The 26396-nt window shown below is 40.2% G+C and overlaps 1 protein-coding gene across 4 annotated transcripts in view; it reads right to left on the reverse strand.

Annotated features, from left to right (window-relative positions):
* Positions 1–26396, reverse strand: part of MYH10 (myosin heavy chain 10) — an 86474-nt gene that overhangs the window by 24052 nt on the left and 36026 nt on the right. Inside the window, exons 5-17 of one of the 4 annotated variants that reach the window (XM_088523390.1) lie at positions 23655–23757; positions 19474–19503; positions 16283–16375; positions 12673–12736; positions 11524–11622; positions 10472–10615; positions 10116–10211; positions 8115–8233; positions 7549–7701; positions 6970–7143; positions 3520–3693; positions 1884–1998; positions 791–853 (exon numbers count right to left, since the gene is read on the reverse strand). In XM_088523390.1, coding sequence (XP_088379516.1) covers positions 791–853; positions 1884–1998; positions 3520–3693; positions 6970–7143; positions 7549–7701; positions 8115–8233; positions 10116–10211; positions 10472–10615; positions 11524–11622; positions 12673–12736; positions 16283–16375; positions 19474–19503; positions 23655–23757 — 1427 coding nt within the window. The remainder of the gene's footprint in view (positions 1–790; positions 854–1883; positions 1999–3519; positions 3694–6969; positions 7144–7548; positions 7702–8114; positions 8234–10115; positions 10212–10471; positions 10616–11523; positions 11623–12672; positions 12737–16282; positions 16376–19473; positions 19504–23654; positions 23758–26396) is intronic. The other 3 variants (XM_088523391.1, XM_088523392.1, XM_088523393.1) reach the window with 3 other exon arrangements.

Consider the following 26396-nt stretch of genomic DNA (forward strand, 5'->3'; position numbering starts at 1 on the left):
ACAAAACTCATTGCCACAAGTGTGCAGTATATCGCAAGCACTGGAGGACAAACCCACATAAAAACTGGATTGTTTGAAGATACAAGCCCCATGTGGGCACCAACACATATTTCAAAAGTTGGGGAGAGGAAAAAGGGAGGGAGGAGAAAGCAGTTGGATAAAATATCTAAAGCGTCTTCAAAATAAATATTTCATTTTCAATAAATGTCTTAGCCAACATCTTAGTTCCTTTTAAAAAAAAAAGTGTGCAGCTTCTAAAAAGGGAAATATAAATGTTGTAAAGAGGTTTTTAAGTAAAACAATTCCTGGAATTCTGGAAGCAATTTATTTCATTTACTACTCCACTGAAACTGCAGCCCTCATTCTAATTTTTAATATACATGTCACCTTTTCTCCCCTAAAATACATCCACATTCCAAAACATCTAAGAGTTTTGTCAACATTGGACTGCTGAAAGAAGCCTGATAATACTAAGAACTGCCCACATGCCATCTCGAATCCCTGGAGCTAGGAGAGTTATTGCTTAAGAGGCAATTCTGCATCTCAACACGGAACTTGGAAGCAACAGACCTTTTCATTTGCAATGCTTAAATGCAATGCATAAAATATAAATGCTATATGTATGCAGCAGCAACTGAATAGGTATGCACTCAAAAACATTTGCCTTGTGGAGGTATACCTAGATTGAGCATGAAATGAAAAGTTCATGCAAGCCTACGAGCAAAAACAGTTTTCCTGTAGATACAACAGCCCTGCCTTTAGGAGACCTACAATTTTTATACCCATTCACCTGGTGGATCATGAAGACCAGTAATATTGTCATAGAAACAGGCTCTCTGAATATTCTGAATCTCTAAGGCAGAGAAACAGTGAAAACAAAGACAGAAGAGCAGATACACAAGACACTTCAGTTAGTATACAGAACAGGTTCATCAATTGCAAGCAGATTTTATATTGTGCTACAAAAGCAATAAGGCCACAACATATTCCATGCACATTTCAACCATCTCTGGAAGCAAGTTTGGAGCATTTGTATTGAAATTCTTTTGCTTCTATATCTATACTCAAAAGGAAAGAAACAGATGCCCAATCAAAAGTTTTGTGTATATTTATTGCATGTATTTATTAAAACTGCTTTCTCTAGCTGAAGTAAGTAATTCCTATCAACTCAGTATTAACCTACAGCATCATCTATATCACAAGCTTGATTTCCTCCCGGAGTAAGAAACTGCACGATTAATATATTTAACATCTAAATATACTGTCTGTAATTAATATACTGTATAAGAAAAAACTAAAGGTAGATAATTCCCTGCTAAGCATTTAGTAGGTTATTGCTGTTTCTTGGAATATTTTGGTAAGATGATGAGAAATACCTTAAGCTGATGTGCAAGGATACTATCAGTATGCTGTTGGAACAGGAGTAATATAGGGTTGGGTATGAACATGCAATATCTGTAAGCACTAATATGGCTCCTCATGATAAATAACTGTGCTCAGACTCACAGAGGACAGCATTTTAACAATAGCAGTATCAGTACAGCTATTTATGCTGGGGACTTCACCCCAACAAGTCAAATCAGAGTTCTGGGCATTCTCAAGATGACATTTGACAGAGGGTAACAAGTAGTAGGTGAAAACTCGTTCAAATAATGAACATGAAAAGCAGCTAATCAGAAATGGTACATGTGCAGGGGGCCATAGGAGCAATCCAGCTCCCCTGTGGGACTTTCAGTGCTAAACAACATATTGAGAAAATGCTGTAGATATTTACAATTCGAGGCTGTGGGTGGTGGGAAACATGCACAAATTAAAAAAAAAATCTTATCTAAAAAGGTTAGATCTGTACTGTCTATGTACTTAAAGCATGATCTCTCTCTTACCATCCTTCCAAAGCTCTGCAACAAATTTGTCAGAAGACTGGTGCAAAAGTGTAGCCACGTTGTCATTCAGAGGGTCCATGTTCTTCATCAACCACTCATCTGCCTTGTAATCTACCTGTGGGGCAGCAGAGTTGCACATGATTAAAGAGACTACCACCCTCAGTTTTGATTTACTAGCTAAAAACTTTCAAAGCTGTACTTGAATTTTCCTCCTATTCCTTGTGATGTGTTGGCTCTTAGACATGTATTCGCAGAACAGCTCAGAGTGCCACTATTTTTCTTTCTACAATTATTCTTTTGTAAGAGTAAATGAAATATATTACTTTTAAAAATCAGTATTTGACTTTTTTCTTATAATACCTGGTATACACTTTCAATCTAGTGTTACAGCCAAAAGGAGGCTTCACTACGGAGATGTAAAAACAACGCCAGTACCAAGTCTCTAATTAACTTTATCTAAATCATAGGACAGTGGATTAAGAATGTGCTGCAAGATGAATATTCTTAATTTGACTCTAATAGCTATATTTAAACAATTCATTCCATAGTGAAAACAAACAATGCTGTTATCTTGGACAGAACCAACACTGTGGTTTGCAAAAGCAGCATAGCTCAGCAGTTGAGAACACCAGGCTACTGGCATGGATTTCATCCCAGCCCAAAACAGTGTCCTAAAAGCTCTCAAGTCCAAATGGCATGTTTTTGCTTTAACCAGAGAGCTTTCTATTTAATTTATATAACATCTTTGGAAAGAAATCCAAATTTAAATAGTTTCACCATCAAAACAAACAAACAAACAACAACAACAACAACAATAACAATAACAACAACAACAACAATTTTATAAAAGTATTTCGCTTTTGAAGAAAAGATACTTTCTGATGGAAAACTGGAAAGTGTGTTCTGGTTGCAGTAAGAAACACAACATACTGCCAGTATGACAGAAATGGTCACACAGTTCGACAGAAGCGCTCTTTAAAACACTTCCTTCTCAGCAATAAGGAAGGCACCCAGTTATTTCACTCCATGTTGTTTGCTTAAAAGTTTTATTAAGTCTTTGTTTCACACCTAATCTACTAAATACAGTAACTGACAATTTCACTCTTTCTAAATTACTCTTGTAAGTATTGATATAACAAAAATATATTCTTCACTTTTTTGTCACAATTCTCTGATCTAATTTTAACCACTGACGTTAATGAATTGACTTTAGTATTTTAAATCAAAATTAAAGGATAGCTCTCAGCCACTAGCTCAGTCACATATACATAGGAAGTCATTATGTGAACGGGTGGAATTAAAGATCATGGTATTGACTTAACACATGTTCAAGCAGCCAAATATGCTATGAAGCTTGGAAACACACAAATTGACAGTAGATTTATTTCAATAAAATGTCCCAAAAAGCTCATCTGCAAGGTACACAGAAAATCTGACAGGAAAACTAAACAAATCTGAAATAAAATATTTGCTTAGTGTCCAAATTAATATTGTTTTCAGCACTCCTGAATGCGTCCAAGAAAATACAACAAGGCCCCCCTTCCTGCACAGGTATTTCTAAATTTTGAAGCTAGAACTTCACAACACTTTACCAAAAGCAACATTTCTAAGCAAGGATTCAATGTTTAACCCTTACCTTCCCTGCATAGTGGATAATGCAGAAATCCGCTTTGTCCTTCAGCTGTCGTGGCTTTTGGAATTTGGAGTGGGTTCCTTGCTCTTGGACCAATTTTTCCACAAATGTCTTGTCAGTAGCTTTAGGGAACCAGCACTCTTCATCCAGTAAAGCTAACACACCAGGAGGATTTGCCTGAAATTCAATTTCATTACAACTGTGTTAATATTTAAAAGGTAGTATTTCAGTACGTAGTATTATAAAAAGCAAACAAACAAACAAAAATTGCATTTATTACGTTAGTGAATGCCAAAGCAAATAGCATCTAGACTAATTCCAATCTGATCTAAATTAAAAACAGCTTTAGGTGTTTAGGTCCAGTTAAAAGACAAACCTAACAACCAGTCCAAACAAGTTAATGCCAGTATATATCATAGAATCATAGAATACGTAGGGTTGGAAGGGACCTCTAGAGATCATCTAGTCCAAACCCCCTGCATACGCAGGGTCACCTACAGCACGCGGCACAGGACTGCATCCAAGCGGGTTTTGAAGATCTCCAGAGAAGGAGACTCCACAACCTCTCTGGACAGCCTGTTCCAGTGCTCTGTCACCCTCACCGTTAAGAAATTTTTCCTTAAGTTCCTATGGAATTTTTGGTGCTTCAGTTTCCAGCCATTTCCTCTAGTCCTATCAGTGGCCACCACTGAAAAGAGACCATCCCCGTCCTCTGCACTCCCTCCCTTGAGGTATTTATATACACTGATTAGAGCTCCTCTCAGCCTTCTCCTCTCCAGGCTGAACAGGCCCAGCTCCCTCAGCCTCTCCTCATAGGGCAGATGTTCCAGGCCCCTGATCATCCTTGTGGCCCTGCGCTGGACTCTCTCCAGCAGCTCCACATCCCTCTTATACTGTGGGGCCCAGAACTGGACACAATACTCCAGATGTGGCCTCACCAGGGCTGAATAGAGGGGCAGGATCACCTCCCTCGACCTGCTGGAGATGCTCCTCTTAATGCACCCCAGGATCCCATTGGCCTTCTTGGCCACAAGAGCACACTGCTGCCTCATGGTCAACTTATCATCCACCATGACACCCAGGTCTTTCTCTGCAGAGCTGCTCTCCACAAGGTCGGTCCCCAGCCTGTACTGGTGTCTGGGGTTATTCCTCCCCAGGTGCAGGACCTTGCACTTGGCCTTGTTGAATTGCATGAGGTTTTTCACCGCCCAGTTGTCCAGTCTGTCCAGGTCCCTCTGGATGGCAGCACAGCCCTCTGGGGTATCGGCTACTCCTCCCAGTTTCGTGTCATCAGCAAACTTGCTGAGGGAGCATCTGTGCCTTCATCCAGGTCATTGATGAATAAATTGAACAGGACTGGACCAAGGACTGACCCCTGGGGGACCCCGCTAGCTACAGGCCTCCATCTAGACTCTGCACCGCTGATCACCACTCTCTGGGCCCTGCCATCCAGCCAGTTCCTAATCCATCTCACTGTCCACTCATCTATCCCACACTTCCGGAGCTTGCCCAGGAGGATGTTGTGAGGGACGGTGTCAAAGGCCTTCGTGAAGTCGAGATAGACGACATCCACCGCTCTCCCCTCGTCTATCCAGCTGGTCATTTCATCACAGAAGGCTATCAGGTTAGTCAGGCAAGATTTCCCCTTGGTGAATCCATGCTGACTACTCTTGAGCACCTTCTTGTCCTCCATGTGCTTGGAGACAATGGCCAGTATGAGCCATTCCACCACTTTTCTGGGGACGGAGGTGAGGCTCACTGGCCTGTAGTTGCCTGGGTCCTCCCCTTCTTGCCTTTTTTGAAGACTGGCGTGACATTGGCCTTCTTCCAGTCTTCCGGCACCTCCCCCGTTCTCCAGGATCTTTCAAAGATGATGGAGAGTGGCTTAGCTATGGCATCTGCCAGCTCACGCAGCACTCTGGGGTGCATCCCATCAGGGCCCATGGATTTGTGGGTATCGAGGTTCCTTAGGTGCTCTCTGACCCAATCTTCCTCTATCCAGGGCGAGTCTTCCTCTCCCCCGCCTTCTTCTCTTGTCCCTAGGGCCTGGGGCTCTAAAGGGCTGCCCTTGGCAAACACCGAAGCAAAGAAGGCATTCAGCAACTCTGCTTTTTCTGTGTTATTTGTAACCAGGGTGCCCATCCCATCCGCCAGCGGACCCACGTTTTCCCTGATCTTCCTTTTGCTGTTGATGTATTTGAAGATTTTTTTTTTGTTATTTTTAATGTCCCTTGCCAGATTGCCTTCCAGACGTGCCTTAGCTTTCCTTGTCGCATCTCTGCATTCCCTGACTACGTTCCTGTATTTCTCCCATGGGACCTGTCCTTTTTTCCACTTTCTGTATACCGCTGCAGTAGCCCTGCGTTGAGCAGAGGTTGGAATAGGGATGCTCCAGTGTTCCCTATCCCCTGTTTCCGTGACACATACGTGCACGGCAACTCACCTGTGTTCAGCTAACGTTAGTAGCGAACATTATGCTTTAATGTGGGCTAAACTGAAGGCAATTACCCCTCCCAGCCACTCATTACCACAGAGGCAGCCGCTCAGCCTGCCCTTGCCAAGCCCTGCACCAATATCCAGCAGAAGCAGCCAGACAGATTTAGCAGGCTCAACTCGAACAGTCAGCAGAGTTTTATGGGCTACCTCTCCCTCTCCATATAATTTAGACACTCCATTAAAAAGTTTGTTTATTCTTACAATGAAGCAGGGAACAAACGCCTGCATTTTACAGCAGCACAATTGTTTGACAGGATCATTTTCCTCGGGAAAGACAGACTGAAGTATACAGTAAAGCACTGGAGAAATAGTTTATAATGCTTTGTACTTCAAAAGTTTCTTGTGAATGTGAAGTTTACACGTTTGAAGAGAGATGATACGTGTGCCTACTACGTGGTATTGCATGCCCTTATGATTTCATTTACAGACCAGTTAAGAAGGTATGCCATTTGCTTTTCAAAAAAGCTCCAATAATTTTATGCACTTTAGGATATCCATCTAAATATCTGCATACTGAAAAAATCTACAATTCTCTCCTCAGGCTTTTTGGAGGAGATTTCATCTTCGAAGGAGAATTTACTGGAGAATTTGCTGCAGTTTTACTCCAACTCTTGGAAACCTTTCTCTGACTTTCTCACTAAAGCTCCTGCAATGTCATACTATGGGTTAATATGAAAGTGACAGGATAAAGACTTCATCAGTTATGGGTGAAAAAAAGTATAAGAATAGCAGCTTAATATCTTTTGCTCAGCATTCCTATACACTAATATGAGGACATAAAATCCATTAAGCATAAATACTTTTTCTAATATATGGTATTTTAGATTTGTGACTTGGGCTGCGACTTCTTGCAGCACAGCCAGAAGACACAATTCTGAGCACAGTCCTGATATTTGCAAGCAGTAAAAGACAAACGGATACATCAAATCTCTGAGCCTTATGAACTCATAAACTTACAGGTCTTTCTATTAAGTCAATGCAAGGCTGCAGATCCAGTCCAAAATCAATGAAGTTCCACTCTATCCCCTCTCGCTGGTACTCCTCTTGCTCCAGGATAAACATTGTGTGGTTGAATAACTGCTGAAGCTTCTCATTGGTATAATTAATGCAGAGTTGCTCAAAGGAGTTCAACTGCAAAATAACATTACTAAGCATGAATCATGATGGAATCGATGACATATTTGGAAGAAAAAAAATCTGACTTTACAAGGCAAATCCCTGAAATACTGCAAAATGTATTTTAAAGAAAACTGGCAAATACATGACTCAATCTCTTACATATCCTGCTATATGTGGTAAACTAATGTATAATAGCAAAAAAACTCAATGTTGCAGAACCAATAAAAAGGCTTAGATTATAGTATTTGTTACTACAGCTTAGCGTATTAGAAGTGTTCATGTGCTACAGAGCACGATACCCTCCTGCAGCCTTGAAACATTTCTGCATTTTGTTGGTCCTAGACCAACAGCTAGGGCTGAATGCACAATAATAGGGAGAGAGAGAGAAAAAAAAATCTAATCAATCTTTTAAAATACCTCAAAGATTTCAAATCCAGCAATATCCAGAATCCCAATGAAAGATGCTCCCTGTCGTTTGGTCCTGTCCAAAGCTTTATTAATCCGGTGAACAAGCCAGCGGAAGAGGCGTTCGTAGGTGGCCTTTGCCAAGGCTTCCACTGCAAAGTCTGCCTGAAAAAAAATTAAATCAAACCCATAAAGTTTATTTTTTCTGGAGAAGTCATCAAAACTCAGACATGGATGCTATCAAATATAACTAAGCAACAGAAGAAGATTAAGGCAGGAATAAAAGCAAGCAGTAGAAAAAGTATACAGTTTGATTAATGTTATGAAAACACGTTTTGAAACCGTTGGATAAAGATAAAAGCTCTCTGAACATATGATATGTACAAGCTGCATTGAAAGACAGCAGCCACAGGTCAAGGAAAAGGAAAGGTTTCTTCTAGTGAATTACTGATTTTCACCAGGTAACAACAGTTACTAAGGACAGTGAGTTTAAACAAAGTTGGTGGCAGTACCTATTTAATCTCAACTCTCTATTAAAAGCTAGATGAAGTGAAACTCTACTAGGCCCCAGAGCTTACTTGTTCTTTGGTCTGGGCTTTCTGAACGTAGTCTCGGCCAACTTTGATGCGCGGGGTCAGGATGGCACGGGTGAACTCCATCACGTTCATTCCCAGCAGATGGCAGAGCTTCTGTGCAACTGGAAATAACGGAATAAAACACAAGCTCTTAAGCCCTCACCTCTTCCCAGCAACTAGCAACAGCGGGGAAAACAAGCTGCAAACAAAGGCACGTGCCAGGGAAAGGCACTTCTGTTTGGTGGACAACAGCCCTGCTCCATCACGCAGGCAGTAGCTCCTCCAAGGTTTGCGCAAACGTTTACAGAAATGCACTGCTCAATTTACTTCAAGTGGGGAAAGCACCAGATTTCATAAACCACGGGGAGGTCACACAGAGGCCCACGAGCCACGAGCGTTCATTTTGTCACTTTGACACAGCATGTGCATTTTTAACCCTTCCAGAAAAATAAGTAAAAAGTATGATGATGCATGAACACATCACAGGTCACCTATCAAGTGATACTTGATACTATCAAGTGGCCCAATAACCTGTGTTTTAATCAGGCAGCTATACCACTGTAATATTACAGACCTTCCCATTAGAGAATATATCAAAACACTATTTAAATGATTTAAACCTTCCATTTCTAATATTTTGTTTAGAATAGCACCACAAACAGTCGCTCACATTCTTTTAGTGCCAGTTTTGTGTCAGTTATTTAAAATAACCTATTACGCATGCTATCTTTACACATTCTTCCTGCATCAATCCCTTTTCCTAAGACTTTTTCCGATAGGTAAGGCATTCATGACTGCAGATTTCTAAAAAGGAGAGTGACGCCAAAGATATTTTTAGGAGTGGGTAAGCGCTGCCCTTTAGCGGGAAGCCCTCCGCACCGGAGCTCGCGCGCGGGTTAACTCCTGCCAGCTCCGCAGCTCGCTCGTCTGCTGCAGAAAGGCACGATGCTGCTTTCACAAATCGCCCTTGAGGAGCAGATCCCGGCGTCAACACGCAGCTGCACCCGCACTGCTATCAAAAACACTCACTTGCTGCTCCTGTCCGAGACACTCTGGCCATACCGTCCTTAGGAGGGCTCACGAATCAGATCACGACTTCCTCAGAGAAACTGGGGCAACCTCCCAAACTCTGCGCTGATTTCATTTTAGCTAACTACAGGAGCACTTCTGTGCTTTGAGTATAAACTTACACACTGGCATGTGTAAAACCCACAGCATTAAGCGGTTATTACTAGTCACATGCATGGAAGTTGTGAGTACCAAGGACGTAAGCATGAAACAGGGCACAGAGATAAAATTTAAGTGGCATGTGTGCAGCAGGTCCTGTGCATGGCAACTCTTACAGGCCTTTGCACTGAAATCAATTTTATAACCTTATTTTCCAAGACAGTGTTTAAAATCTGGAACCAGAGAACTAAACTGAAAATCTGAAAACTACGTCAAGGACCGTATTCTTTGCAAAGGAACAAACTTATCCAAAAGCTGATGTCACTTTAAGGCATTAACTGACAAACTAAGCCTTAGTCACACTGCCACTACTTCAGAAATCAGATTTTTCTAAATGCTGCATGCTTGTGTTCAGTTATTTCACTATGGAAGTTGTGCTTGGCTTCAGAGTTCTTATCTTTGGCAAGAAAACTGCTGTCAAGAACCAAAGCAAACAAATGTATGGAAGCATGCACACTTTCCTGGTACTTAAGTCTTTGCAGATAAGCAGTAAGCAAGACTTCAGCTGAAATACTTGTTCAAAGTTTAGAAGCAATGCAAACAGCATAAATTCTAGTGATAGCTATTTAATTTCTGTCTGCGTTGAGAGAACGGAAGACAAGAGAGTTTAAATAATTGCCTGTTGGCTCTTACTGTCACAATCATGGCCTTTTTTGGCACAAAACTTTACCAAGGAAGCTTAGAAGACTGGTCCATACTTTCAAAGATACGTACTAAAACAATAGGAAAAAACTACCATGCAAGTTATAGTAAGTCATGCAAATGCGATCAACTTACCAGTATTTTCTGGCATGGAAGCTTGATCAGTATTTCTCTCCTTCTTAAAGGAAATATTTCCAAATTGTAGCACTGAAGACACGACTTTCAGCATGGCTGTGTTTAAAATAAATGAATAAATGCTATAATGACTTTCATTCCACATCTTAAGCATGAATTCACAAAGGAAATAAAGTTTATACTGTGCTTTTTAAGCAAATGGCTTTATTAGCCTTGTCTTAATCTAAAACCAGTGTTTTCTGCAGGCTGACAAGACATCAAAATATTAAATTTGGTGACATTAGATTAGCAAGTGTGTGTGGTTGCCCAAGAGACAAGGAAGAACACTTAGAAATCCAGAAAGCTTCATAACTTACACAAGATCTCCTCGTGCGAAAACCCCATGATATGCATGGCCTCCATAGTCTCCTGAAAGTTGTCCTTGTCTTGCTGCCCCGGAATGGGGATATAGCCATTAGATAAAAATCTGTAATTGTTAAATCCTTCAAGCAGCAAGTCAGCTGTGTTGAGGGGGAGAGAAGGGGAAAAAAAAGCTAAAAAAATACTGTTCACACACAACTGAATTTGGTTTTCACTAAGCAAGCAAACTACAGTTTGCTAAATCAGTTACTGCAATAAACAGGCTAGAAGATATTATAGCAGCTTAGTAATTTATTCTTCTGAAATGCTGGAGATATGAGCATACCTTAAAAGTTAAAGCTGTGCTCACAGAATCCCTATCTGTAGCATCCTACATTAGCTCTTTCATGCAAAAAGAACAGGACCTGACTCTGATCTAACCTAAACTCAAATCCTATCTGGGTTGGCCAAACAACTATCTAGATTGAAAAGTAACAAGCAGAAGACAGTTGGCTATTGGTGACAGCCACATCAAGGATGCTGGACGCAGACTTAATCTAATGTTGGAGGCAAAAGCACAGAAACATTTCTCAGATGTCTGTATCTTCAAATAGTTGCACTTATCACAATGTAACAGGAGTAACGAGGGAAAAGGGGGGAGGATAACCAATGCAGTACTTCTAGGCTGAAGGAAACCTCAGGATTTCATTATTTTATGGCAAATGGGCTGTTTTTCTACCCAGTTTGAGGGCATGGTGCAGAACGAGTCTGGCTGTAGCTCCTTTGTTGCTGATCAACCCAGAGTCCAGCAGCTTCAATGCACTGTTTCTCAGAGACAGAGCACAAGACAGGCTGCCCAGGTTGGACCTGGCCACGTAGAAGCTATTTGCTCAAAACACAACATTTGCTTGACAACCCACTTGATACAATATAGAAGATCTGGCTTTCTATTCCCCTTTCAAAACTTAACTATTGCAAGAGCAAAGAACAGTTCAAATTGCAGGGTGTTGGCACCAAAATGAGCAAATCCTGGATGCAAAACAGCAGTTTTGCAAAAGAAGCAACTTACACTTCAGGTGTTCTCCTGCTCCAGCTAGCAGTTGATAGAAGATATGAAATGTCCGTTCATCTTTAGCCTGACGAACGGCACGAGACTTCTCCAACAAGTCTGATTATATCTCATCAAGGATTTTACACTTTTTTTTTAAATGAACAAAATATATAACAACACTGTGGGCCAAATCAAGCTATATCATTACTTAAGGATCAGAGACACTTTAATAGTTGCAACAAGATTTTGTCTTCTATGACATTGTATGAGCTATGAAATTACATGCATTACTACACTTCATGTTTAATAAAAAAGTTTTAATATTATAACATATTTTGAACAAACACAGGTCTTTTGCAGCCTTTCAGGATTTTTCTTTGTGACAGTCCTAAATATGCACTGCAGTTAAAATTAATTAGGCAGTTTAAAACACAGGCACAGACTGAAAGGTTAATTACACTGCCAGTGGTTTGTGATTACTACTCACAAGATATTTTGTTCACCAAAACTTCTGGATTTCAAAAATTTATTATGACCATCCTACTGTTACAAACCCACAACACAAGGTAAAAAGACTAGAAATTAAGCATATGTATAGGCACATATATATATATATATATACACACACATGTCTGTATATATACATATATATGCACACATGCACTGTATTTCTAGTATAATAAGGTAACTTTAGAGAAAGGCTTTCAGTATAAGCAGGTTTTGGTTTATGTGTGTTTTTTTCCTGTTCATAAGCAACTCTAAATAAAAGCAGGCCTTAAAGCTAAACTTGAAGTAGGTTTCGGCGACAAGAGATTTATTAGCAATTAACACTGAGTGTGTTAATCCACAGAATTCTTCTGAATAGAAAAGTGCCTTTTGCAAAGAAATTTTCAGAGAGCAAATTGACTTTCAGTGGTTTCTCCAGAGAACCCCGCTTTCAAGGCTAGTCAGCAAATTTAGGCGATTTTGGAGTGCCAAGCTTGGTGATATCCGACTTCTAAGCGTGAAGCAGCACGCCGACTTTGTGGTATTTGATTGCAGGAATGGAAGAGGTAGATGTTGTTAAAGAAATCTAAAAAATACATTCATTTTTCAATGAATTCAAGGGTCAAGAAGAAAATTAGCCAACTTGCTTTACACGGAGGTTGCACTGCTTAAGTAGGATACACGTCTCTATGTTGGCCCCAACAATGTAACCAGTAACATCGAAGTTAATCCTAATAAACTTGCCCTGCAAAGAAAAGAGATTTTTTTTGCATTAATTTTTTTTGATTAAGATCAAACTCTCCAAGCGAGAACAGCGCTGCCTGCACATTTCACATTCAAATACAGTATTGAACATGCTATTCTGCAGTTTGCAAAGTTCAAAAAAAACCTTATTTGAGGTATATCTATAATCCAGCTCTATGAAAGATTATTTTTTTCCTAAAAGAGAAACAAAGCGCTCTGTAAGGCTGAATAAGAGCACAGAAATACTGAGATTTTTAATATACATGTTTCTATAAAGCAACAGTATCTTTAGGCATCAGCACACCTGCTTTATCTGCAGAAATCCTGAATGTCAGTGTGCCTAGACCCACCTGCTGCTTTTTGCACTTCCAAAATCAGCATGGCTGCTATTTGCATGGTCTTTTTTTTTTACAGTATTTGGTAAAAAATAAAAATAAATAAAAAATAAATAATAAAAAGAGGTGTTTCCAGCAGATGCAAATGTCCAAAGGAGCCAGTGGGAATAAGCAGTGGCTGCGCAGAGACCTCTGCTTTCACTGCTTCCAGTTTCTCCACTTCCCTGTCTACATAGGAGCAGGTTTGGGGGATTAGGAAGTTTCATAGCAATTTGCCAACACCTACTTAAATACTTGTTTTGATGGAAACTGCACAAGGCACCTGCTAACGTGTTTCGTGGAGGTCATCCCAAAGCTGTTCTTGCAGCCCCTATCCAAATCCTCTCACATCTGTCTCACATCCTCTCACATCTGGCAGCTTAGAGCTATTACTCCATTAAAATAAATTCCTGTTTGGCAAATCCATTCAGCTCAAGGACTGTTCTAATCTCCATATCAAATATTCTCGTCTATGAACAGGTAGGGTATATGTGTTCTAATGTGGGTTGGATCTAGCAAAAGTCTTTGGACCGTACTCTCATGCTACCTAAGGAGGTTCCTGCATTCCTTTGAGCCATTCTGACTTCTTTCTACCAAATCCTGCCCTTCTGCCCAGCTTCCCTGATAAAATGTGGGTCTTAATTCAAAGAAAGGCTCACGTGCACAAGACTTACCAAGCTTTACCATTGAATCTACAGAAAGGCATAACCTACCAAGTTCACCTGGACTTTGACTCAGAGCAAAACAACTGCTCTGAGATTGCAATTTTACGTACTCAACCCCTACAATTATTTATCTGACTTTTAAGAATACTGGTGGGATTTTTTATATCGGCTTCAGTGGTTCAGCATTGCTTTATCTGCAGTTTGCTTGGAAAGCCACCAGCACCACGAGAAACAGGGCTTCTCTTCACATTAATTGTCAGGAGCCTTGCACTCAAGATAGTAGGAAGACCCAGAATTCTCTAAGCTCATTTTGTAACAAAGCTCTGTATTTTTTTGTTCTTTAACAATTCCCTCAAACGCCACAATTTTGTTACTGATAGAAAGCACAAGCTGACTTTTTTTTTAACGCTCAGTCAACAGAATGGACACATGATGCACGTGTCCACACTAGGGAATCAAGGACGGCGTATGACAGATTTCCCTACACGGAATGGGGAACACAGAACCGTCTCTTAGGCCACGGCTTGAAGTTGCCACGGTCAGCATCCGAAAACTGAAGCATTATGTACGGGCTTCTCAGTGGCTTTTTCTAACATTTGAGAACCACTTTACTTTGTTTTGTCCTTAAAAATTACTTAATTTCTGCTATCAAGTTACCAATTCCTTGAATGAAGTTGAGAGGAAATGCAGTCATTGAAGAGGCAAATACATCAGATGAGACCTTTCACCCTTGAAGTCTACACTAGAGAAGCCACTTAACTGGTTCATCTTCTTAAAAGTAGAGCATTAATTTATCCTTTTAGCTAGCACTCGTCAATCTTCCTACGAATCTTTATATTATCACAGATAAACAGTCTGCTTTTAACAACAGACATTTGTTTACACTGCAGTTATTGTGCTGAATACACGGCTCTTGTAAAGCTCCGCAGGAAGGAAAGCGGCAGTTAGCTTTGGATTATGAACCTCCAAAGACCTCTTCTCTATCTGCTGCAAACTAAACAATCTTTATTTCCTGAAATATAAAAAAGAGCACTGCATTTTGCAGGAAAAAAGAGTTAACATTAGCCTTCTTACAGCACGATGCAGTAGGATTAGCAAGTAGGGAAGAGGCTGGTCCCTTCAAGCTGCGCAGCAAAGACTGTCAGGGCCGCGTGTGCCTAGTAACAGCACTTCTGAATTTGTGGGAGGATTTTTTAAAGTCAGATTTTAAAATGCTTGTTATTAAAGTCTTTTTTACTTTTTTTTCTTTTTTCTCCTTTAATAAAGACGACACCATCTGGAGTGCATTATACATACTCCTTTATAAAAATAGAGCTGGAGCCATCTGACTGATTATGCTCACGATGGCAATGCAGACTTCAACATAACGCAGAACAGATGCTAACATCTTTCGGAAAAAAAAAAAGTATCTTCATTAAATTAGTGCAGTCTTAGATGGATTCAAGGGATGGAGCAAAGCAGAATTACTGGACAGTGCAACCTGTTGACATTATAAATCCTATACCCAGTGTACATAAGCATCAATCATGATTGTAAATAATAAGGCTATAAAATTAGGCTTGCATTTCTACAGTGCCTTCCTTGCCTGATTGATAGGGACTATCTAAAGGATTTAGCTGTACAGCTTTCCAGAGTCCTCACTGTCTGAACTAAGTTCATCCACGTAAGTTCAAGCAATTCCTGAAATGTCAAGGCAGCCAAAAATATTTCATTCCTCCTGTAAATTTAGTTTACATTTGTCTGATTGTGTTTTTAACAGGGAAAGATTTACCAACTCCTGTATAGGTTTAAAACATCTTTTCCCTTAAATGAGAGGTAGCTTTTTCTTAAAGGAAATTTTAATAAGTGGTAAAGGGGTATTAACCCAGAACTCCACCACTGGTCTTAACACACTTCGAAAAAGCACCTATTTAACTACTGTAAAAGTATGTGAAACAGGAGGCATCTACCCAACAGAAGCATGAATCAATTATGTGAGTTTTCAACACCTTTAGAAACTCATATGGGCTTTCCACGAGTAAAACTGACAGTCAGAAGATCATCCAAATTTAGAGAGGATTTTATAAGTTCTGTGCTTTTATTTTTTTAAGGATGTTCTCTCCAAACCAATTCATAAAGTCATAACTATTGATAGAAAGGCTACATGTTTAACAACACCCCATATAGATGCCCTAGGCATCTATTTCTCAGAGCTCCCCGGCAATTTGTGCATGCAAGCCAGTTTGGCTTTGTGGCAGAGTTATGTATGTTATACTCCAAATGCTGCTATTAATTCAAGGATGGATGAAGTCAGAGACCAGACAAAATTAAAGTGAGCTTTGCCAAAAGCCACTTAGGGCCCATCTTCAGTGACTACACCATAATGCATAAAGTCTGTAAGAGAACTTGAATTCATGGAGGGAAAGGAACAAAGCAGGTTTCCAATACCAGCCAGGTTAAAAAAAATGGCATTTTTCAATAAACATCAATGCGGATCTATAGGCTCTGAAGAGAAAAGAAGTAACTCACAAAACGGGAGGAGTTGTCGTTTTTCACTGTCTTTGCATTCCCAAAGGATTCCAGAATGGGATTTGCCTGAAGAAGCTGACGCTCCAGTTCCCCCTAAAAACCATACAAACAGAGAAGGGAATCGACATAAACACAGGGCACATGTTATTAAAGGGTCCTATATTTTGTTTCTTCCTGATAGTCATTTTACTCTGGTTGTGGTAGGAATGGTCTCCTTCAATTGAGTGGCAAATACACACACACACACACACACGTATATATATGTATTTTAAACACACCTGCACAGAGCAGTGACTGAGTATGACTGAAGAGGTGCTGAGAAGATCAATGAACTTGGGAAAAAAAAAATCATATTCCAGGCTAATGAAATTAGACACAGACTTTAAGTTCTTAATTGGGAAAAGCTAATTTAACTGTATGGTTTTGAGGTTTTAGTGCAAGGTTATTCATAAGTTACCTCTCAGTGATCTGACAGTGCAGTACTTTGGAACGGCTATTTCGTATTTACCTTCACATCTGTAATATATTAATTTTAACATAGCCAGATTTTCATATCATTTCAACATACTTGAGACAGAGTGAATGACTCCCAAGAATCGCTTTAGAACGGCCTAAGGGGAATAGAGCAATAGCACAGAGAAACCCGGGCTGCCCACACAGGCCAGCATGGTTGTTGCTTCGTTTTAAATGCTCCCTTCAGTTGGAGGCAGTGGATGCAGAAATCCAATAAACTGGTTATCGCAAGGAAATTGCACAACGGTGTGTACGATTGCTGCTCATAAGGAGGTCTGGCTCACACAAAAGTCTGTGCTGCTTTCATGAGCCCAGGAGGCAGGAACATGGGAAAATATGATACTGTTTTCCTGCTCTGAAGGATGGCTTAAATAAAAAGGTGAAGCTGCCAGTCTCCGGAATGAAGTCAAAACAAAACAAAACAAGAAACAAACACAAAGAAGAAACAACATTGTGTTCGTAATTCTGCTTTTTCCAATTATTCACAGCATAGATGAATAAAAGCCCAGGAAGGAACAATCAAGAAAGGAAACACAATCTTTTAAGACTTCCATATGAGATCACGTATTACACAGGAATTCTGGAAATCCCTCGGTGAATACCTGAAAGAGGCTTTCAGTTGTGGATTGGATTATATTTCCAGTTCATTCTCTAACGTAACCTCCGGTTATCTGCTGAAAACGTAGTTTACTTCCAAATACATTCCCTTTGGCACTACATAGTCTCTGAATTCTAAAGTAACTAAAAATAATCCATATATATATATATATGTGTGTATGTATATATGTATAGATGGATGGATAGATAGGTAAAAATCTGTTAATCTCAGCCCAGATCACACAAGGCACCGCTCAAGCCACAGGGCCTAAATGTCCTGTGTTAGGTGTGTCGAGTTTACGGTTCTCAAGGAGCACATTTAAATTAAGACAATCCCTCATTGCAGAAGAACTAGAGGACTGCTACATCTACCATATGCATGTGTGCAATTTATATTCTAAAGCTTTTCTGTGAAACATATAAGGGAGCGGAGCAGCATTTCGTCACACTCTGCTCCCCGTCCCCCTCTCCCAGACCCCGCTATCCCGGTTCCTGGTAAGACCCCAGGAATGAAAAGATGGGGGTTGCTCACCCTGCTCTGCACAGTTTGGAATAAGCCACATTATATAGGCTGAGCACAGTGAGCATTTCACTGCCTACATTTTCCATTCTAGCTATTCTGAAAAGAGAATTGCAGCCTAGCAGGCCTCTCCGCTTCTCCTGCGCAAGGAGACTTTGCCATTATTGCTGAGACAGCAAACCTCCTAGAACATAAAACAGCTTCTGATCAAAAAAAAGCATGGTGTAAGTATTAATATGGATTTAATTTTCGATTTTAGGTAGGTTAGTTTATATTCAAAACAATTACCCTTTCCAGAAATATTTTGGAAAGAGAGTAAATCTGGCCTATGGACATACCTCCTACATAGGTATCTAAGGAGAACTTGGAAAAAGCAGTGTCTAAACATTGTGGAAAAAGTGAAGTCATGCACTACGTCATGCAGGGCCACACGGAGAGGACAGATTATTGTCCCAGTTTCAGGAAAACGAGCATCCCAGTGGCGTGGGTCTGTGTGAGCAAGCAGGGAAGCACATGCTACTCACATGCAACAGGGATCCGCTCTGTAGTTCGGAATGACATTGAGACAAATGTTAATGATTATGGTTGGTGCAATAACAACAGTTCTGCGTGAGCACGCTTCTACCAGCACATTTAAAGTGTTCAACCTTGGCACCATAATTCTAAGCAAAAAGAGGGTTAAACTAGGCATCGGTCAATCTATTTCAGTTAAAAGAACCCTCAGAATTGACGGTGGTTTGCAGGGAGGGGGGGGAGATTAGGTCAGACATTAAGAACGTCTGCAAATTCTGAAAACGAGATCACGGGCTCAGACACACGGTTTGGTTACGGAGGTTTGTTGAGTTACTGGAGCATCACAACTGCCCACAACTGCTCTTTGCCACCAAAAAACAAGTCTTAAAACGTCCCTCTCACAAGTTTATTTGCATCGTGCCTAAGCTCACAGAAAATGGACCCAATTGGCACAAATGCCTTGCAGCAGCTTCTTAAGTTACCAGACTTAGGCTACATCCTATGGTATGCTTGAGACTTTGTCTTTAAGAGCTCGTGCCCAAGAACAAATCAGAAAATATCAACCCGGGGGGGTAAAATTGAACAGATCCCATGTTGCTTAGTCCGTTTATCTTCAAAAATGTCAGGAAACTACAGATTTCAGATGACTGATTGTTTTAACTTAAGGTTGTCTGAGCAGCTACAAGAACAGCCAGGCAAAACGATACGTTGCACAGAACATGGTGGTTTCCCCTTAATCTGCATCATTTCTTTATACTTTGTTTAATACTAACAACATGCTAGGCCCGCTCTCAGCAGCACATTAACTAGCAAGAAAGACAGGGGAACAGCACTGGAACGTGCAAGTGCTTTGCAGCATGAAGGATCATGCAGTCTGCTCCTCAGTCCACCCTCTTCACCAAAGCTGGTTAAACTTTACTGAATTTGTTAGCTTTATACCTGTACAAACTTTCCCACATGCTATACATACAGACAAACTGTCAGAAAATAGGAAAAAAATATGCAAGTTCACCTATATAACGTTAGAAGCATAAGGAAAACCACTTGCCTGGTGCTTCACGGGTTTGGGTGATTCGGGCTGTTCGTTGCAAACAAACAAACGCACGTGTTAGTCAGCAAGCACAGCAGCTCCATCCGCGCTTGTTAATGTGAGCAGCAGCTTCACTCCAACCACATACTTACTCCACAGAAACAATTTTAGGCAATTCTAGAAGGTTATTCGCTTGTCATTGCATGCACAAGAGGCTAAAACCTGTGTTTAGGCACAGAACTAATTCCAGATGAAAGAAAGGATGATAGACAGACCTGAGTAGGGAGGGAAAAGGGCAAGGGTGGGATCAGTTGTGCACTGCTTTGCAAAGCTTTGCCAAGGCAATGGGAGAATTAGTTGTGCACCGTTTTCCATAGTTTTGACAAGCAATTAAAAACCAAATCTATTTATATGTATATATTCATTGAACTATCATTTAATACTTTTTTTTTTTTGCCACAGCCTTAGTCATTAGAAGGGTCAGTATTCCTCAAAAATCTAAAAGGTTATGAAAGAACCTAAGGAAAGAAATTCTTAAGGAGTCTAAGGCTTTCTTTCTATACTGTACATTTCAGGTGCTTAGCAAAACAACAGCTACAACCTCAAGATAAATGTTTTATTCCGTAAAAGTGATCTTCCAGATGCAAAGCAATAAAGTCTTAAGAAACTGGAAGACATTCAAATTCTACCAGGAAGAAGGGGGGAAAAAAATCAAATATGAGTATCAAGTTAAAAAAAAAAAGAAAAATCAGCTTTGCACAATGTCTGCAGAAACACTTAAGTTTCGATTCCATTATTAAATTCTTCACCCAGACTGCAATTTTTCCTAATTCTGAGCTTCAGATCATAAAGCCTAAGGAGAATATACTGTAAAACACATGTACCAAGAGACTTTCACACCAAGCTAGATGCAGGCTTGCTATGTTCATGTCTATTATTTTAAAACACTAACACTGTTTTACAGTGAGGGATTATGGATTTTGACACAGATCTTTAAAGCAGCTGGCAAAGGTTTGCTCATTAAGCAAAATAATTTGAATTTAGCACAGCTGAATCATATCTTCTTGGCAAAACCAAAGTTACATGGTTCAGTACAAGCTAATCACTCCTCCCTGTTACTTATATTCGACAATTTAGCATTTCAGCTACAAATACATATGTAGTCACATGCTGGAAGCAGTCATCAACATTAAAGTGCCAGTAGTGATTTTTGAAGGTTAAAATGCCACCATCAAAAGAACCAGATTTTAGTTTGAACAAGTTGGGGATTTGGGGGGCTTTTTGTGTTTGGCTGGCTGGTTTTCATTTTATGTGCTACCATGTCTGTAAATATCTTCCAGTTTCCTATATTTGACCATGAATACGGCCCAGGTATATCCAGTCTAGAACTGCAGTTAAGACAATCCCTCAATCTCATTTAACCTGCAAAACATGGAAGTTCACGGCAGTCCTCAGGTAAGGAATTAGTGACACTTTTTTCCTTGATAGAAAATTATGTATGTGAATTTTCTTTTAATTATTTCTTTATCTTTCAAGGACTTCTTGTCTATCTGAAAACATTCAATTCGTAAAATAAATCAGAACAAGAGTCGGAATTGAGGCTCGCTACGTAATCCTGTTAAGGCAGCTCAGTGACACGGACACTGTGGACACGGTGATTCCATTCTCTTCCCTCATTACCACATCACGCAGGAGCCTGATTAGGTGCTAAGCTAAAAGCATTCTGCAATAACCCTCCTGGTCTTCTGCACCCACTTGCTTGATTTGCCCCAAGTCCTCTCGGGCCATACCAGCCTCCTCCCCACATTTAGCAGCAACCTGCCCTTGTTCTCCTGCTCCCTGCTTCTCCTGAATATCCGTTTTTGTTCTCCAACGCTTCCTCAGCCAGCACAAGGCCGCGGGTCGCGCCACGTGCAGCCTCGGAGCATGGGAGAGGCAACCTGAGCAACAGGCAGCAGCACAGGGAGCCCTGGCAGAAGCTTCCCGACCTGCAGCAGGTCCACGTCTGGTGAGGGTGGTCCACGCCAGTGAGCGACGGGCATGGCACACTTGTGTAGAGATTGTTCTCATTTACTTGCAAAATTTGCTATAGCCTCCCCCTCCCTTTTCTCCATTTCTTTTTTAAAGCTCAAATTTGTTGAACGTGAAGCTGAAGTTTTCAAAGCTGTAAACACACCAGTGCTGGCAAGGCTTTAGTCTCACTTTTATCCCACCTTAGATCTTCGGATAAACCAATGCTTTTAACTATGTGTGGGTACATCTCCCTCCCCTGCCTTATGTGGCTTTGGAAAGCCTTGTCTCTGGCCCAAGCTGGAGAGACATTAGTCCCACCTAGCTCGGCCAAGTCCCATCATTAATAATGCTCCTCTTCTTGTCTGCATGTTTTTATTTTAAACCATTACCACCTACTGACACTTCCTAGTGCCGTTTCCAAGGCAATAGCTTTAAGGGTCTTTCAAATCATACAGAAAATAAGACAGTGTGTGGTCGTCTCTGTGTGGCTACAATCTGTCAATGCCCTTTTCCCACAGGACTTCTGCAGAAGTGCCACATGCCAAGGAGCGCTCAGGACCCAGTGGCAGGAATGCAGCTACGCACTAGTATGAGGAGAGACAGAGAACGATTGTTGAGCAAGAAGAGTCTCACGGACAAAGTAGCTGAAAGCTGAACATGACAATGACAATTTCCAAGGGAGGAGCATCTTCCCTCTCCTACATGATGCTCTTCATAACCCCAACTCTGACACTTCTTAACTTCTGAGTGTTAGGTAGGTAGGTAGAACATTCTTTGTTTGCAAAGATGAATTTTAAAGAAGACTTGATTTATTCTCAAAACAACTTTGGCTGCAGAAATATCCTGCATTTTTCATAAACATTCCCTTAATCTAGTGACGATTATAGCAGTGCAGTGAATGAAGGGCATGAACCAAAGTATCCATCTTTTATTCAGGACACCATCCCAATCTTCCCTTGAAGGTGAGCCATGCTTTGCAAAGAACAGAAACTTTTCCAGTTTGCCATAACTGTCATTAATAGTTGGTCAAGCAGATGGCTACAACCATCTTGAAAACCTTTCTGAGATTACCACCACTACCGATTATTTGGTTACTGTGGTGAGAAGAGAATGAAAAAGTAGTTCCATCAATGACTTAAATGGAGTAAGTTAACTTGGCATTAAGGACAACTCACTTTTAATCATCCAACTCATCTTCCTGAACTTTTTCCACCCCCACTGTCCCCTTCTTCCATCTCCTCCCTCATACTAGTCATGTAGACACATGATAAGCAGAACAGAGGAAGCTTGTTCAAGAAAAAAAAAATAGACTGACTTTTCTAAATGACTAGTTTTAATCATATTCCCAGCCCAGCAAGTGGCCACAGAAATTCTTACGCTGACAAAGCTCAAGAATGGGTGTTTCTTCAGTCAACTGCACTGGCTTAAAGTGCTCATGCTGCCATAAGCATTCATGAAAGCACAGCATGGGGAAGGCCAAAGAAATATTCAGTATTTTTAGAACAACCAATAATAGGACTTCAAGGGGTTATGCATGGAACAACTTCCTGGAGAAATAGCAAAATCTGTCCTTAGATATTTTCAAAACTCATCTTGAGCATCGCAACATCATCTCTTCTCCCTCCAAAACCTGCAGGTAATTTAACATGCAACGGGATCAAAAAAGATGCTATTTGTTTGAGACTGCAGTGGTACAGCCAGGAATATTCACAAATCAAAAAGTACAGAAAACCAGGTTCAATGGATTATGACACTCTTCATAGCTACACACTCTCCACCCAAGAACTTCATTTCAGACCCGCAAGTGATGCACACGGACAGCCTGCACCCCACTCAGGCCACAGCGCACATGGACAAAGACCACACTGAGGTCTACGGCTTCAAAAAGTTTTGAGCCTTTTTCTAGTTTAAGATTTTCCATAAAATTTTTCGTTTCACAGAGGAGGTTATTAACGCACATTATCCGGAATATTTGATGCAATTACTCATTTCAGTCACTGCAAAAGAAACAATAGTTGAGCCAGATTCCAGGAATAACATTACAGCTGATCTTCAATAGAAAAAGTTTAAAAACAGCAACTTTATTTTTCTTTTTTTTTTTTTGTTTTAGCAAGGAGATTACTTTCCAAAAAAAAAAAAAGAAAGAGGGAAAGAAAGAAAAGAAAAGAAAAAAAATCCCAACTTACAGGAATATTATGGTCCTTTCTTCCCTTATGGGAGGAAGCAACATGAGCAAGGTACTGGATAACCTTCTTAGTGTTTTCTGTCTTCCCAGCACCAGATTCACCTCTGTAAAACATTTCAGACATTTTCCTCAAAATTAATTTTCATCAACATATCAGCCATTTCTTTACAGCTACCTCATTTCATCCCAGTGAGAGCTTAGACTAAACAGACAGAACTCGGCTGACCATCTGAAACCAAAAGCATTAGCATTGCACAGAACTAAAAGGTATTTGTTTAAAATATTTTCCTCATCCAGATGTTCTCCTTAGAATTTAACTATTGATGCAATATGCAACATCAGTTGGATTAAAAGCTTTTGACTACATGCCCAAATTCTTATGCTACTTTCAGTAATGAGAACCGGCCTCATGATCAAGGCCAGGTACAGATTTGTTCAGAGTGCAGATATATCTGTAGTATTACTTTAACACATTTCATATTCTTGGATCCAGTTACAAGAACTACATGATGGACATTCCATTTATTTAGGAGTGAGTTCTAAAGCGCAGTAAAACACATGTTAAACAGATCCTTATGCTGCTCCTCTCAAACATATGGATGACGACAGGGCTACTTCCATGCGTTTTAAGAAAATCAGATCTATTACTGCAAAGCAGCACAGTATACAGACCAGTAACGGTGGTACATGCATAATTCATATTCTGTTTTGCATCTGTCTCTGTCTTAGAAATTACATTTATTGCAAGATTTACCTATAAAGAGACTCTAAACACTTAGGGACTCAGTCCAAGTAAGAATACAATACAGGCAAGAAATCAGTCCAAGGTCACAACACCGCAGTCAGAAATGAGGCTACAGTTTTAATATAGGTTAAAATGGGATAATTCCACATTTCAAAGAGATTCCCAAGTTCAACTTATCCATGATTTAATGGCAGTAATTACTGCAAAAAAAAAAAAATCCCCTTTCAAGTGAAACAGAAATGGGGACTATCACTAGCACTATGAGGTATACAAAACTGGAAAGGATTTTGTTACCTTGAGTTGCAGGGAAAGGGTGAAAATACTTCCACCATTGGACAGTTGTTCAAAAGTTAAGGTTTGGAAACTATCTGTTACTTTACGGTAAGTCCTCCTTAAATTTCCATTATAAATATCTTATCTGGAAAATTATGCCAGTACCTCAAGTATACATTCATCAGCCTTGTATTCCTTTGGAGTCTTCATAAATACCCTCCTCTGCTACAGTGCATATCCCAGTTTTGCATTTATCCTGTATTTGCTTAGGTACTAAGTGCCTCCAAATCCACACTTCTTGATCAGATAGATAGCTTACAAACACCCCCATCCCCATGCTACACTTAACATTCGCAAAAATGGGACAGTTTAGAAGCTGCAGTGATAACTTTGCATATATAAGGATATTAACCCACATTTTCAAGGAAAATGGAATCTTAAAATAAATCTGCCTTTTCTTACCTTCCAACGCTCTAAAATCATTGAAATCATAAAGAAAAACTGCACTAGCAGAGAGAACAGAGGCATACGTGTGCATCTATCTACACACATGAACAAGAAGTGACATGGACTGAAAAAGCTCATTCATAGTAGCTTAGCAAATTCATTACGGAAGATTAACAAGAGCCCATGAGAGCCGGTTACACGCTGCAGATGAAAAGCCTGATCTGTTTGGCCTGACAGAATGCTATTAGCCCCTAGGCTCCAAGGAAGAAAAGTTTTAATTGAGAACAGGAAAGCAAACGGTTCTGCAGACGAGCTTTGGGATACTTGCCATGGCCTCAATTACCAAACTGTGGTCTGCAATGTCAGAGAATTATTCAAGGCCCCCAGTGGTACTGGGGGAGTGCATTGACTGCACCATCCTGTCCAGGACTAATTCTTTTTTTTTCCCCCTCATAAAGCAATCATCATTTGAAAATACATAGTATGCAAGAGATTAGAAATCACTTCAATACATATAACTTTTAGGATAATATGGAAGCAAGGTGCTTTGAAACCTATTGACTACACTAGCATGGCTTGTTGCACACACACACACACAAAATTTTAGAAAGATATTACCTAAAAAGTTGGCTGAGGAAAAGATGACCTTCAGAATTTCCACATGGATACCTGGGTTTGCATTTTGCAGAGACCAGTGGGATCATCAGTGTGCAATACAGAAACAGTGTGTGCTTTGGGATCGCTGCAGCTTTCTAAGACTTAATGAAAAGTCAAATTTCTCTACCTGGTAGAGAGACAACACTTAAAAGCCTATAATAAACAACTGCAAAGATTGTTAAGTACAGAACAGATCTCAGATGCTAATTGCTGTTTCTCAGTTTGTCTCTTTTCTCCCCCGCAAAAGGCTTGCCTGTTTCTAAATGCATTTTAAAACCTGCCTAATACTAAAATTCCACCACCAGGTTAAGGGGGAGGAGAATAAAAACACCAAAACGCACAGCTACAAAACAGAACAATTTGTTCTTATTGTCATCGAAGCTCAACGAGACATCATTAGTTGCACCTTGAAAACAAAGTAAATAATCTTTTTGATCAAATTACAAGAAAAAAAAAAGTTTTGTTAAGTTTTAAGGGCAAAAACTCCTTTTCCGACAAAATAAAAATACTACAAATCGAGTCCAGATGCTGACTTTCTGCAGGAAAGCACGCAGCTCCAGAAGAGCCCCCTAATCTGCAGGCTTTGGTGGAACGCACAGCAGCAAAGCTGCATAAAGCACA

This window comes from Tinamus guttatus, unplaced genomic scaffold (assembly GCF_059628265.1).
Source record: "Tinamus guttatus ecotype Peru unplaced genomic scaffold, ASM5962826v1 Tinamus_guttatus_pri_ptg000188l, whole genome shotgun sequence".
Taxonomy (NCBI): domain Eukaryota; kingdom Metazoa; phylum Chordata; class Aves; order Tinamiformes; family Tinamidae; genus Tinamus; species Tinamus guttatus.